Below are 12659 nucleotides of genomic sequence, written 5' to 3'. Positions count from 1 at the left end.
AGGCATGCTCTAGCACACCCTGGCTTCTGGCCTGGCCACTGCAGGCATGTGGCTGCATTTCTGGCATCAAAAGTGAATGTCTGTTCACTTGCTTATCGGTTCAGCTTAGAAGATTGAATCAATTCAGTCTCAGGCTTTTTGACTGTCTGTACTCAGCCTAGGTAATTTGGAATCCAAGCCCTACTTTAGTGGCATGTGCTGAACTTTAAGCAGGTGAGTATATCCATTTCATGTGATGGGATTACTCACTTGTTTAAAGTCAACTGAAGAGCCATCTCATTCCTACAAATGGTTTTGCCAGAAGTAGGCTTAGGACATTGGCAGGTTAGAGTGGAAAAATATGAGCTACTGGGGAAAAAAAAATGTAAGGGATGTTGGTCTCTTCAGGGTTGTCACAGGTTTCAAATTTTTTCCCAGCACTATATTTAAAATACATATATAGCGATGTAATAGTGTGACAAACTCTCCCAAACTTAAATGACCTACAGTTCCTTGGTAATGTTGGAGTGATGTTGTAGCCATGATGGTCCAGGAAAAATGTGAGGAGCATGAAATTTCTGTGGGTGATATATTTTTACTGAACCAACTGTATAGTTGGTCTAATAAATTATATCACCCACAAAAATCCTTACCTCTCTAAAATCCCTTTCCACTTGGTAGTTGTTCCTATTACTTCCATTTCTCACAATAGCTTATGAATTTACCATTATGTTTAATTGTAATTAAGAGTGTCTGTTGTGACAGTACACTTAGAGCCTATGATCTTTCTCTTTTTTTGCATTGTGTAAGGCTTTGTGTTGTCAAAAGTTTTGCTTCTGTTTCTCATGAAATGTCCTATGTGTTAATCCAGATGTGACTAACTTAGGCAATAATTAAAAAGAAAAGTAGTTTTGGGGAATGTTTGATTTACAGTCTTTTTTCTGGAGTTTGGGAAATTTAGATACATTGCCTACATATGAAATAATCCCATTCTAGTCTTATTAAAAATACCATTTTTAGGGAGGTTTAAATAATTGTATAAACTTTTTAATTATACACTGTTCTCCCTCTCTCTGCTCTCTTTGTTGTAGCTGAATCTGTAGAAGAAAAGCCAGCAGACTCGCTGCAAGATTTGTATAGAGCTTTGGAGCAAGCCAGCCTGTCACCATTAGGAGAACGTCGGATTTCCACTAAGCTGGAGTTCAAGAAGTCTTTTATAAAAAGGTGTAGCGATCCTGTAGTCAATGAAAAACTGCACCAATTGCGAATTCTGAAAAGCACCTTAAAGGTGAGATAATAGAGGGAAGAGAATTCCTCCAAAGAGGCAAGTCTTCTGGTATTATATTCAGTAGATTAATTGCATACAGCTGCAGTCCTGTCTGGATCTTGTGTTCAAAATGGACAAAAGAGAAATATGGGCAAATGCCATTCTCAGCAGTGAGGAAAAGTGTCTTGAGTGGATGACAAAATCCATTTGTATTTTTCTATAGATAAATATCTCACTGAACTCCTCCTCTGCCTAAGTTAATACAATTAAAGTCCACGCTGTCAGAAGAGACCATGCCTCTGTTTTTGTCCCTGAATATTTTATTTACCAAAATAAACATGTCATATAATTACCGGAGAGTAAGCCAAAAATAAAGTCATTCTTTTGGAGTTTGGAAATTCTTTTAAAAACATTATCGCTATGTGTTTACTGTGCCTGTCTAGAAATGTAATGCACTGTAGTGAGAAAACCCAATAGGAAATAATTATGCTTGATGATGAACAGAGAATTTAACATCCTGGTCCACCACTTTGTTTTGTTGTAAAAGTATCATGGCATGTGTTATTAGAGATTCAGCAGGGAGGTTTCTTTAAAATGCAGCCAATAGACCCTATTAACTGTCAAATTGAATTTTTTAAACACTATTTTTAAATCATTAGGTAACAATGCATGGGATTATGTAGACAGGGTTCTTTGGGTAGATGTGATATCTTTTATTAGACAACTAAATAGTTGGATTATGTAGGCACTTTACCACCATTAATGAATACAATGTTCAACATTAATGAATTTCAATGTCCTGGGTAGTACTTGAACGGCATTACCTACATATGGCCCCAATCCTGCAGAGATATCACTCAGTAAGTGTTGTCCCATTGAAGTGATTTATGCTATCTACAGCACATACGGGTAAGCATGTATGAAGGTAGCTTTTTTACAGATGTGAGACCTAGATAGGAAAAAAATATGCATGGAATTAAGTGGCTTTCCCAAAGTCTCATGCTAGAAATCTGAAACAAATCCAGAAATAGACCCAAGAACATAAAAATATTGGGCTGGAAAGGATTTCAACAGACTATCTAACCTGTTTTGCTGCTTTGAAGCAAGGCCAAGTATAAGCAACATCCCTGACAGATGTTTGTCCAACCTGACTTTAAAACCCGGAGATTTTCAAAAACTTTCAGTGAAGGAGAGTCACAGTACCTCCACGTAGCTTTTTGCAGTGGTTATTGTTAGATTTTTTTTTCCTTATAACTAACCTGAATCAATTTTGTGGCCAATTTAAATTGATTTCTTCTTGTTTTTCTCTCTGTGGTCTTGGAGAACCATCAGCCAATGTCCTCTTATAACTTCTCTCATATAGGATTACTTTTATTCCTCTTTCCTTGGTTAAACAATCCTAGTTCATTCAACATTTCTTCATAGGTCATGTTTTCTAAACAATTTTTTCATTCTCTTTTGGACTTTTGTCCCATAGTCTACATCTTACTCAAAGAATGGTACACAAAACTGGATGCAGTCCTCCTGCTGAGTATAGTGAACTCCTAGAATAATTACTTCCCAGGTTTTACATAGAATATTCCTATTAATATAACCCAAAAATCTTTATACCAGCTGCACACTACTATGTCATATTCAGATTGTGGTCCACCACAGTTCTCAGATTTTTTCCTACCAACCTGCTGCTTATCCAGGCATTTTTCATTATGTACTTGTACATTTGCTTTTTGCTTCCTAAGTCTAGCATATTACGTTTGCCTTTTGCCAGCTTCCACTTTGTTGATTTCAAATAATTTCTTTGCTTTTTTTTTTTTTAGATCACTTTGAATTTTTATCTTCTCCTCTAAAATTCTTGCAGCCCCTCTTAGCTACAAATTTGTTAATACCAGGGGTTGGTAATATTTTGCTGCCGGAGGCTGGATCCTGCAACCTGGCCCCCTGCTGAGGACTGAAATATCTCTGCCCCCCAGGGCATCCAAGGTGTCAGTGCTTCTAACCCCACTACAGATATGTGGCCATTCTGCAGCAAGGGAAGCACAGGCCCAAAAGAGCAGAGGGCTGCAGAGGCTGGGATGCTTGGTGCAGCCGCATTCTGCCTGCTCTCCCATGCCACCCCAGGCTGGGTCAGACCTTAGCATCCAGATCCAACCATTTAGTGGGCCGGATACAGCCCAGTTGCCAAACTCTGCTTTCTACTATACTCCAAGCCACTAATGAAAAGGTTTCCCTACCCTCTTTCGTGTTACAAGACGATCCTTGCTCCAGGATAATATAAACTTACCAGCTAGTAATACAGAGGCATGAACATACCCATAGTATATAAACAATCTCACTAACACAGTACCACTATGTATACTACGGATGTACTTGCTCCGGTACCAGGTATTACTGCATTTTAATCTCAGCTCTGGCTTTTTTCACTGCTTCTGTAACCTTTATGTTAGTGTTCCTGTCTCCAGAGTATGTATACTACTACTTTGGGGAGTGTTACTTGGTTAATGTTTGCCAGACACTCTACACATGAAAATCACTTTAAATGTTAGGTATTTTAAAGATATTTTAAATGTGCTCCTTATTTGTAACATGACTGGATCTTCAAAATTAATCATGTTGAAGACAAAGCAAATTGACACAGTGCAACTATCTTTCTTAATTACAGGCATCACCTACATTGAATAAACATGAGAAGTATTAGTTATCATAACATTTCTCTCAAGTGATCTGTAAAGGAGAAGTTGTTGATTAACAGGTTCATTACTATGACTAAGTGTGTCCTAATGCTAGGAACCTGGATACTAATTCTATTTCCACAACTCAATTCTATCAGTCTAGTGGCCACAAAGGATATGTCTATATCTATAGTCCTATGGTAGTCTCAGCCTCTGCTCCAACTCTTGAGCTCTCTGCCACAAGATTGCCATCAGGATGGCTTTAGTGCCTTATATTCAGGATTGGCTCACATGGAGCGAGAATTATGGGAGACATGCATTATAGTAGTGTTCCAGGGAACAGGCTAGTTTGGCTCTAAACTAAATAGGAACAGCTATATGGTTTCATCCCTTTTGTTCTACCACAATGACTTGAAGAAATTCCACTGAACCAGGGTCTTGGGATGCAGACAGAAGTGACAATTTTCCCCTGATCTGGGCAAAGTAAGCAGTCTACAGCCATGACCAAACACAAGTGCATGGCTGCAAACTGCTTAAAAATGGCAGATCAGGCAAAAATCTGAACCTTCAATGCATGAGGGGGTAGATGAAGATCTGGTTGCTGTTTTCAGAATGGGATGAGGGAAAGGGAGCAGAGGGAGTTTGATCTGCGGTTTTTTCAGCCCCAGCTGGAGAGTGGAGAGTGTAGTGGAGTCCCCCCCAAGGTGGGGGGCTCCAGTTCACCCACTCTATCCTGCAATGCTGGCTGGGGAACCCCAAAAATGAGCTCGCTCTTTCCCTTGCCCCTGTCCCATTCTGAAAACAGGAACAGGCTGGGAGGAAGGAGGCGCCATCACTAGGGGAAATTGGCTGCAGGCTCCCAGGCAGCAGGTAGATTCCCCTCCCCCCCTGGAATCAACAATGAACTTCTGTTTGGTCCGGGGGGGGGGGGAGGGGAGGGGGTTGTTGGGACTCAGAGCGCTTCCTGAAAAGCCTTCTCAGTTACAGTGGGGAGCTGCACTTCTCTCTGCATCCTTGGTCTCATCCTATCTCTGATCTTGAAAAAATATCAGTTATAAGGTTAAAATCTCCTGCTTAATTCTCCATATGAGGTGCTTATAGGAGAATAGATGTGTAGAAATGCTTAGGTACGCTGGGTGGTGATAGTCCATCTGTTTGCATCCCACACGCTAACACAGTATTTCTTCTGATGATTAAAGGAGCAAACAGATGGTCCTTTTCAGCATGAAACCCATCCTGAGAAACTCAAGCAGCTAATAGTAAACAGCAGAAGGCTTGTTTTACATGACAGAACAAGGGGTAACAAGAATTATTAGTATAAGAAGCCCTGCAAACCAGGAGATGTCACATATCTTGAGCCATGTATAACATCATTGTTTTAAGCTGAATTCCTCTGTAATACTTGTGCACAGAAACTAGCGGCACAATCTGTTGTTCTTCAAAGGCATCTTTACACATACTCTGGGGGTTGGGGAATGCTTTAATTAGAGTGGGTCTTGGGAGCCATTCTAATTAAAGCTCCCACTGCATGACGTGTATTCAGCGTCCCGCACTTCAAAATAACAGTTAAGTAAAGTTTGTTGAACAAGCTTTAGTTTTAACAAACTTTAGTTAACGCACCCCCACTGCCATTTTGAAGCACAGGGACACTGAATAAATGAGATGCCAAGGCTCCTGGAGCATGCTAATTAGATTAATCGAGTCTGCTGTGACGTACTGTAATTAAAGTGTGTCAGAGCAGATGTCCCGCACATCTACTGGTACCCCTAGTGTCTTTGTGTCTGACTTTTTCACCACCTTTTCTTATATTTGCCATCATTTTTATAAGCTGCTTTTGGTAACAATCCCTCTCTTTTTTCTTTTTTTTCCCCTTCTTTTTCAGGCCAGAGAAGGAGAGGTAGCCATTATAGATAAAGTTCTGGATAATCCAGATTTGACATCTAAAGACTTTCAGGAATGGAAACAAATGTACCTTGATCTGTTCTTGGATATCTGTCAAAGCAGTAATCCACGGGACCCTGTAAATGGCTCTTCTGAAGTCAATGCACTCATAGCCTCTTTAGCACACACTCATTCATACATTGAAACGCATGTATAAGGGTGTTCTTTCTTTGTCTATCTGATACCTTACACTTTTACTTATGTGTATAAAGTAGTTTTTATATCAATATGTGGGAGGTCTAGTAAATTATATTTTAATGTTAGCTGTGTGAAGTAAACCCAATAGGGTCCATGATACCATTGTCTTTAATGAGAATTTGTATATTTTATATGCTACCAATGCTCAGCTTGTGTTTACCGTGTGCAAAATAAAGGAAGATAGTCTTTAATAATGAAAAATTTATTTAAAAAAAAAAACATTTTGGAAGCTGGTGACCTTCAAGGAGAAAGTTATACAGGATCAAGGTTTTGCTACTGAATGTCATTTGATCACTTTTAAAATGTAATTTAATTTTATACTATAGAATTGTAGTATTGCATTACAGTTTTGGAGTGCGGGTATTGCTTTGGTCGTAGGAAAAAGAACATTTTTATATTCAGTGAAAAACTAGGAGTTTTTATTTAGTGACAGGAAGAAATGTAACATGGTCATTATATCTGAGTTTTGGAGAAGACAAGTAAGCATCAGATAAAAGGGGAAAAATAAACAAACAAATCATTGACACAAGTCCATGGATCTAAAACCTAGGTTACGAGAGACCTATACATAGGTGCAGGTTTACAACCACTACAGAGCAGGTTATTTATATTTTAATTAAGACCTTGTGATGTGATATTTTCCCATTAATATAAATATTATTTTTTTATTATTGTATCAGAAACATATGCAGGATCATGGTATCAGGATTAAGTGCACTTTTTAGAAACAAGAAACTAAATGTGGATCATTTTTATAGAGATGTTTTAGTCACCCAATTAAGCAGCTAAAGAAGGAGATTCCAACTTAATGATTTGAATCTGAGATGTAACTTTGAAAGAAAAAAAAAATCACATTTTTTAACTAGCTTTATATTTATTTTCTAATGTGAAATTTGGCCATTTTCAGTGCAGGAAAAAATCATAGAGTTAGCAAGGTCAAATGCATCATTTATTTGAAAAAATACTGAGAACTAAAGAGCTTTATTTTTGCTTTTGATTGGGAAAAGATATCTCCAGGTTCTCTTAAGTTCACAAACCAATACATATATTTTAAACTTACAACTTATAAGACTTGAGGCACAGAGAACAGGAGTGGAGTGGTTAGCTGGGCTTATGCATGCAACTGGAAAAGGGAAGGTAGGAGGTAAATCACGTATTTATCCTTCATTGGCTTGTTTTTGAAAAGTGATCAGAGCATGGCAAAATATTTGTGCTGCTTCTTTTAGTGTTTTGCTGCATAAGTTAGGAGCCATGGCATGATTTGGAGAAAGGGAAAAGGTTTGTTTACTGCTCTTTACTATGAGCTGTACTCTTCACCAGCTTTAGACTGTTGTCTGTACAGCTCAGTGAATGTATTTAACAGCTCTGATATTTACTGATGGTTATCTTTGCTGTAGGAATAAAGGGAAGACTGCAGGGCTGTGTCTTTGTTTATTTGTTTTCTTCTGTTTTGTTTTATTTGCATTTTGGATTGCAACTATTTTGCAGAATTTGCACAATTGTACAGCAGAGTGGCCTTTCTGCAGCCCATTTTAAATAATCCTATATTCAAGTCAATATGGACAATGAATCACATACTAACATTTGTATAGAATTCTTGAGCCAGTGTAATATTTGTATCATTTAGATGAATCTTTGTATAAACTGGACATTTATTTACTGCATGGATACTGACTTGTATATTAAATTGGTGAGGTTTTTGTATTTCTCATACAAAAGAAAATGCTTGACCTAAAATGAATTGTGCTGATTGTTTCAAGCATTTAGACTCTCTCATTGTTGTTTTACTGGACCAAAAGTAGATATATTCATATAAAAATTCTTTATATCTGATGGATGTATATGCACATTGTGGAGTTGATTCCTTGTCAAAACCAAGGCAGTTGAGAAGACTTAGATCTGTTGCTATGCAACAGCTATTCTGCCTGCACTTTACTTTAGTAAAGTCAGCTTGATTGCTTTAAAGGTGAAAATTAAACATTACAGGTTTTTAAGATAGTCTGGCATGACAGAGAACATTTGTCCCCTTCATCGTGCTGCCTTCTTTTACAAGAACATAACATGTTCTTCTATATGTATATTTTTACTGTATCAACTTTCAGCCTAGAAAGGGAATACTGTAAAATGAAGCAAAATAAATTTAGCTTTTAAACAAATATTTATGATTACATATTAATTTACTCAATTCAGATTTCATACTTGGGTATCTAGCTGCATAACTGCAGATCACAAGTCATTATGCCTTAAAAGTCACCTCAAAAGCTATTCCTTATAAATCTCTTCTCATTGCAAACAAGAAGCAGAGCTGTTATTGTCTTGGGTGTAGCCAGGCATTTCATTTAGAATTTCAAAAGATTCATATTAACTTTCTTTCCTTTGTACTTCTGGATAAAAGCAAAGCTTTTATTACTGTGTTACTTTTATATACTGGTTCAACATTTAAAACAATTTTACCAGCATGATCATGATTTCACAGAACATGGTACACAGGATGTACTTACTTAGGTAGCTGGATATAGCAGCTATTGTTGCATTTTCCACTGAAACTTTTATAATAATTATACCTATTCAGCACTGGCTGCCTAAGCTAACACAGGGTTTTGATACAACAAATATGTACTGTGCCAGTACAGAGTATGCTTTAAAAAAACCACCTGAAGCACATGCCACAACAAAGGCTATTTCACAGAGAGGTTGCCTCCCCTCTCAGTTCAGTACTTATATCAAACAATCAATGTTTTAGTGTGTAACCATAATTAAGGCTACATTTTGCACAATCCCTGCTCTCCATACAGTAATTTCATGCTGTTTAGCTAAGGCCCTCTCACCTAGCTAGAAACTCAAATAATACCATCCTCTGGATGCTACTTATTATAACTCTTTGTAGGCAACAATTTTCTGGTCTTTATACATTTCACTTTCATTTTGCTTAGCTATAGCATAAAACACAATACCACTTACCAGCTGGGAAAATTACCTTTAATTAAAAAAGAAGGATTATATTTTTAACCTTTGAAAAATCTGACTTTAGGCAGCTGTTAACTGCTATCTAGGTAATAGTCATCCAAGGAAATACAGCATTAGGAATTCCTTTGCCTCTTCTTTTCAGAATGTGCTACTTCCCGCATCTGTCCTCAGCAAATCTTGTTTTTCACTGTATAAATCATGGCACATTTTCCGATGCTAATGACAGATTTCCCTGTCTATATCCATTGTATGTGTTGCTTATTAAAGCAAAAGTTCAACTCTGTTGCATTTAGTGCCACTGCAATTTTCTTTTTTTCTCCAGGGCTGCTCTTTTGTCTTATCTTTGAGGATGATTATTCAATGAAGTATTAACTCAGCAGTTTGGCTTCTTTGCTCTTTGGTGTCCCCCTTAGTTGCTGCTGATTCTGAGAGTTGCAGCACTGCACACTGCAGTCCATACCAAGGCAAGGGAAGTTTGCAAATTTCTTCCCAGCAATCATTGTCAATATCATAACCCACCACATCTTGGGTTGGGACTTCCTGCGAGTCCTGCCATTTTTTCCCCCCAATAAGAAGCGCGGTCTCCTCTACCACTGCTAGGCCATAGCAAAAACGATCATAGACCAAAGGCCTTAGCCGAGTCCACTGGTTTTGGCTAGGATCATACCTTTCTATTTCAGAGAATGGTTCATATAGTCCTAAAAATGTGAAGATGGCATCTCTGATTGTTGCCATCTGATGTCCAAACCGGGCAATGCTCATAGGAGCTTGCTTCATCCACTGCCCTTCTACAGTGGTAAGAGAGTAGACATCTTTACTTGTGTTTGTTTGTTCCGTGGATTTGCCACCTGAGAGATATATGGTGTTCTTGCAGACTGTGCTAGCATGCCCATGTATCTTGCATGGCAATTCCACAACCTTCGTCCATCTGTCCCTGGTGATATTGTAGACCTCCACAGAGGAATGTAGTGATCCATTCTCACCTCTTCCACCAATAGCAAAGATGTTGTTGCCTAGGACACAGCAAGAAAACTGACATCTTTTTTCCAGCATTCCTGTGATTTGTGCCCATTTGTTAAATCTTGGATCGTAACGATGGACCCCACTGGTAACAGAGAAGCTGGGGTCAGTTTTAGTTTCACTTTGTGAACTTTCTATTTCCCCACCCAGCACATACAGGAAGTTCCCGATCACACACATGTTATGATGCTGTAGTCTGTCCTGCACCTGCGTTAGAGTTCTCCATTTGTGATTATAAACATCAAAGGCCACTACATCACTTATAAGCCCTTCATTTGCGGTTCCTCCACCTAGGAGGATGATCTGAGTTTTCTGGTTCCTCAGGGTGGTGGATTTGTCCTGCAGAAGGGGTTGCTTGAAAACAAATGAGTGATAGTTTATTGCTTTTATGATCAAGCATTTGACACTCGCTGGGAGAGGCACTTCTGATTGAGTGTAGACCTTTCGCAAATCTTCTACAGGAATAAGACCATATCTTATCTGTTCCAAGAGGCTGCTTCTGAGAGTCAGCCTGGACTTATCATGCTTCAGCCACATCATCACCAGATTCAACAGGCAGGATTCATTCACTTTAGAGACATCAGATTCTACCACTGCCATCAAAGATCTGAAGTTCAGCTCAAGCAACCCTGTGAAATCCAGGTCCAGCAGTCTCCAGAGATTACTGATGATGTATTTTTCTGTTGCTGCTAAAGCATCCGGAAGGTAGAACTTTGTAGCAACATTGGCAGAAAAACAGCAGTTTTCCAGGGTGAGATTGTTAACTATGTACTGGTTGCACAGGCCAATAGCCTCAGTCACTTGTAGATAACTGGCAGCTTCCAAAGTATCCTCCAGGCTCTCAAAAGAAAGGGGTAACCAGGAGGTGTAGATGAAATCTAGAATATGCTGGAGACCCATGGACGAGATCACTTGCAGGTGAATTACACTGGCTTTGGATTCTTTGGTGTAGCTTTTGAACATAGCCCGGAAATAATCACTGGAGCAGGCCAGCAGGGACTTGTGTGCAGGGAACTCGTTTTCCTTCACCTTCAGTAAAATATCACACATCAAACCTTCTGATCTGAGGGTTTGGTAACGAGAGAGCACAGTACTGCAATGTGATTTGCAATAGGACAGGAAGTAGCTCATTGTGCATAATATAGTGCTTTTGTCCAAATAATTAAAGCACAATGAGGTATCAAAACAGCTGCATGAATCAGCACTTGGTTTCCTTGTAAGAACGCCTTATAGATTCTCCAGCTGTCAAAGAAAAGTCCAAGTAAGAAAACCAATGCTTTCTCCAGCTGGAGGGCTAGTTAATACACTTGCAGTGAAGTAAATGCCTTATTTCAAAGAGAAAACAGCTGAGTCTCATAACAGCCTTGAGATGCTTACTTTTCTTGCTTCCATTTTCCATGAGGCTGGATGGTCCACGGCTGTGGGGAGCCATTGCTTGGCTGGCCACCAGGTGACAGATGTGGGAGCTAGATGACAAGCCCAACAAACGGCACTTTGTGTCTGCTCAGATGTCTTTCTCGGCCCTTCTTTCTCTGCATGCTGACCAAATATATCCTCTGCGGCTGACGGATCATGGCTCTGAGTAGAAACAAATGAGGGACAACACGGAAGAGCACTTTTGCTGCAGCTTGAGCCCCGTTTGTGTTTCAGACTTAGATAAGTTTAGACCTCACAGCTCCTGGGACAACAAACCACTTTTGGTGATCTTTCATCACTCTGTTAGGAAGTCTCCACTGCAGAGCAAATCAGCATACAAGGATTAGAGCAAGAAGACTTTCTGAACATATAAATCTTTTTCCCAGGGGCAGAAAGACAACTAAAATACCATGATTAGTCACTGGTTTAATTTGACATGCATTTCTGAGCCCTTTGGTTTACATGATATCACCATAACTCACAGCTACCAGAATAGAATGCAGACACGAGCCCCCTTGTCCTTACTGTCCAAAAACTGAGGGGGGGCAGCATGGGGGTAAGTTAGGAAGAGGAGAATCTGGAAGTTTTCTGAGCAGCCTGAGCCAGAAGTGTCTGACATTGCATGACCTGATTAGAAATCACAAGGGTAATGCATTTGTACGAAGTGGCGACAAAAATAGATCCTGAGTTATGTCATAATAAACTGAAATCTGTTTATAGAAGAGGCTTTGCATAATTGTGTTCTCGGTTACCAACTAGAAACATATCCCTGAGCCTCTGTGGATAGTCAGTAGCTGACCCTAATAGCTTTTCCACTTTGAGTTTGTCCCAGTTAGGTACCAGTTAACAGGGATTATCTCTGATTTTCACCTGGGCCTTGCAGGATCTTTGTTCTGCCAAGAATGGGAGCTGTGGATGGGCTACACATCCTGGCCACTCATTTAGCTTTTTCTTGAGCGGCTCCAGGTAAAGGCTATCACATGTCCAGCTGGCATCAATAAGGAATTGCCTTTTGACACCTTTCCTTCCAAAGCAAACACTCAAGGTTTGCAAAATGAGAAAGCTTCTTAAATGCTAGAACATTCTGCAGCCTTGTGGCCAAGAGTCTTTGCGATAAGAGAAAGGTCATCCCAGAGGTAAGGTTCTTCCTTTATGGGCTTCACAAGACACATTTACTGGTATTTATTTGATATTTGTTTTGT

General features: G+C 39.3%; 2 protein-coding genes across 9 annotated transcripts in view; one reads left to right on the top strand and one right to left on the bottom strand.

The window, feature by feature from the left end:
* The window catches only part of CNKSR2 (connector enhancer of kinase suppressor of Ras 2), a 361202-nt gene extending 352944 nt beyond the window's left edge, over positions 1-8258 (top strand). For 5 of the 8 annotated variants that reach the window (XM_090062378.1, XM_090062369.1, XM_090062423.1 and 2 more), the window contains 2 exons: positions 1071-1267; positions 5798-8258. In XM_090062378.1, the coding sequence (XP_089918504.1) occupies positions 1071-1267; positions 5798-6013 (413 nt within the window). In that variant the 3' untranslated portion in view covers positions 6014-8258. Of the gene's footprint in view, positions 1-1070; positions 1268-5797 lie in introns of those variants that run through there. The other 3 variants (XM_090062387.1, XM_090062413.1, XR_016444124.1) reach the window with 3 other exon arrangements.
* Positions 8259-8423: 165 nt separating this feature from the next.
* KLHL34 (kelch like family member 34) lies at positions 8424-12084 on the bottom strand. Its single transcript, XM_090062450.1, has one exon. The coding sequence runs from the start codon at positions 11170-11172 to the stop codon at positions 9379-9381; it is 1794 nt and encodes a 597-aa protein (XP_089918576.1). The 5' UTR covers positions 11173-12084; the 3' UTR covers positions 8424-9378.
* Between the last annotated feature and the right edge of the window lie 575 nt (positions 12085-12659).

The sequence above is a fragment of the Crocodylus siamensis genome, chromosome 1, assembly GCF_052110815.1.
Source record: "Crocodylus siamensis isolate JL-2025a chromosome 1, ASM5211081v1, whole genome shotgun sequence".
In the NCBI taxonomy this organism is placed as follows: Eukaryota; Metazoa; Chordata; order Crocodylia; family Crocodylidae; genus Crocodylus; species Crocodylus siamensis.
Note: the sequence above shows the minus strand (reverse complement) of the source record. Positions and strands in the feature narration are given on the sequence as shown.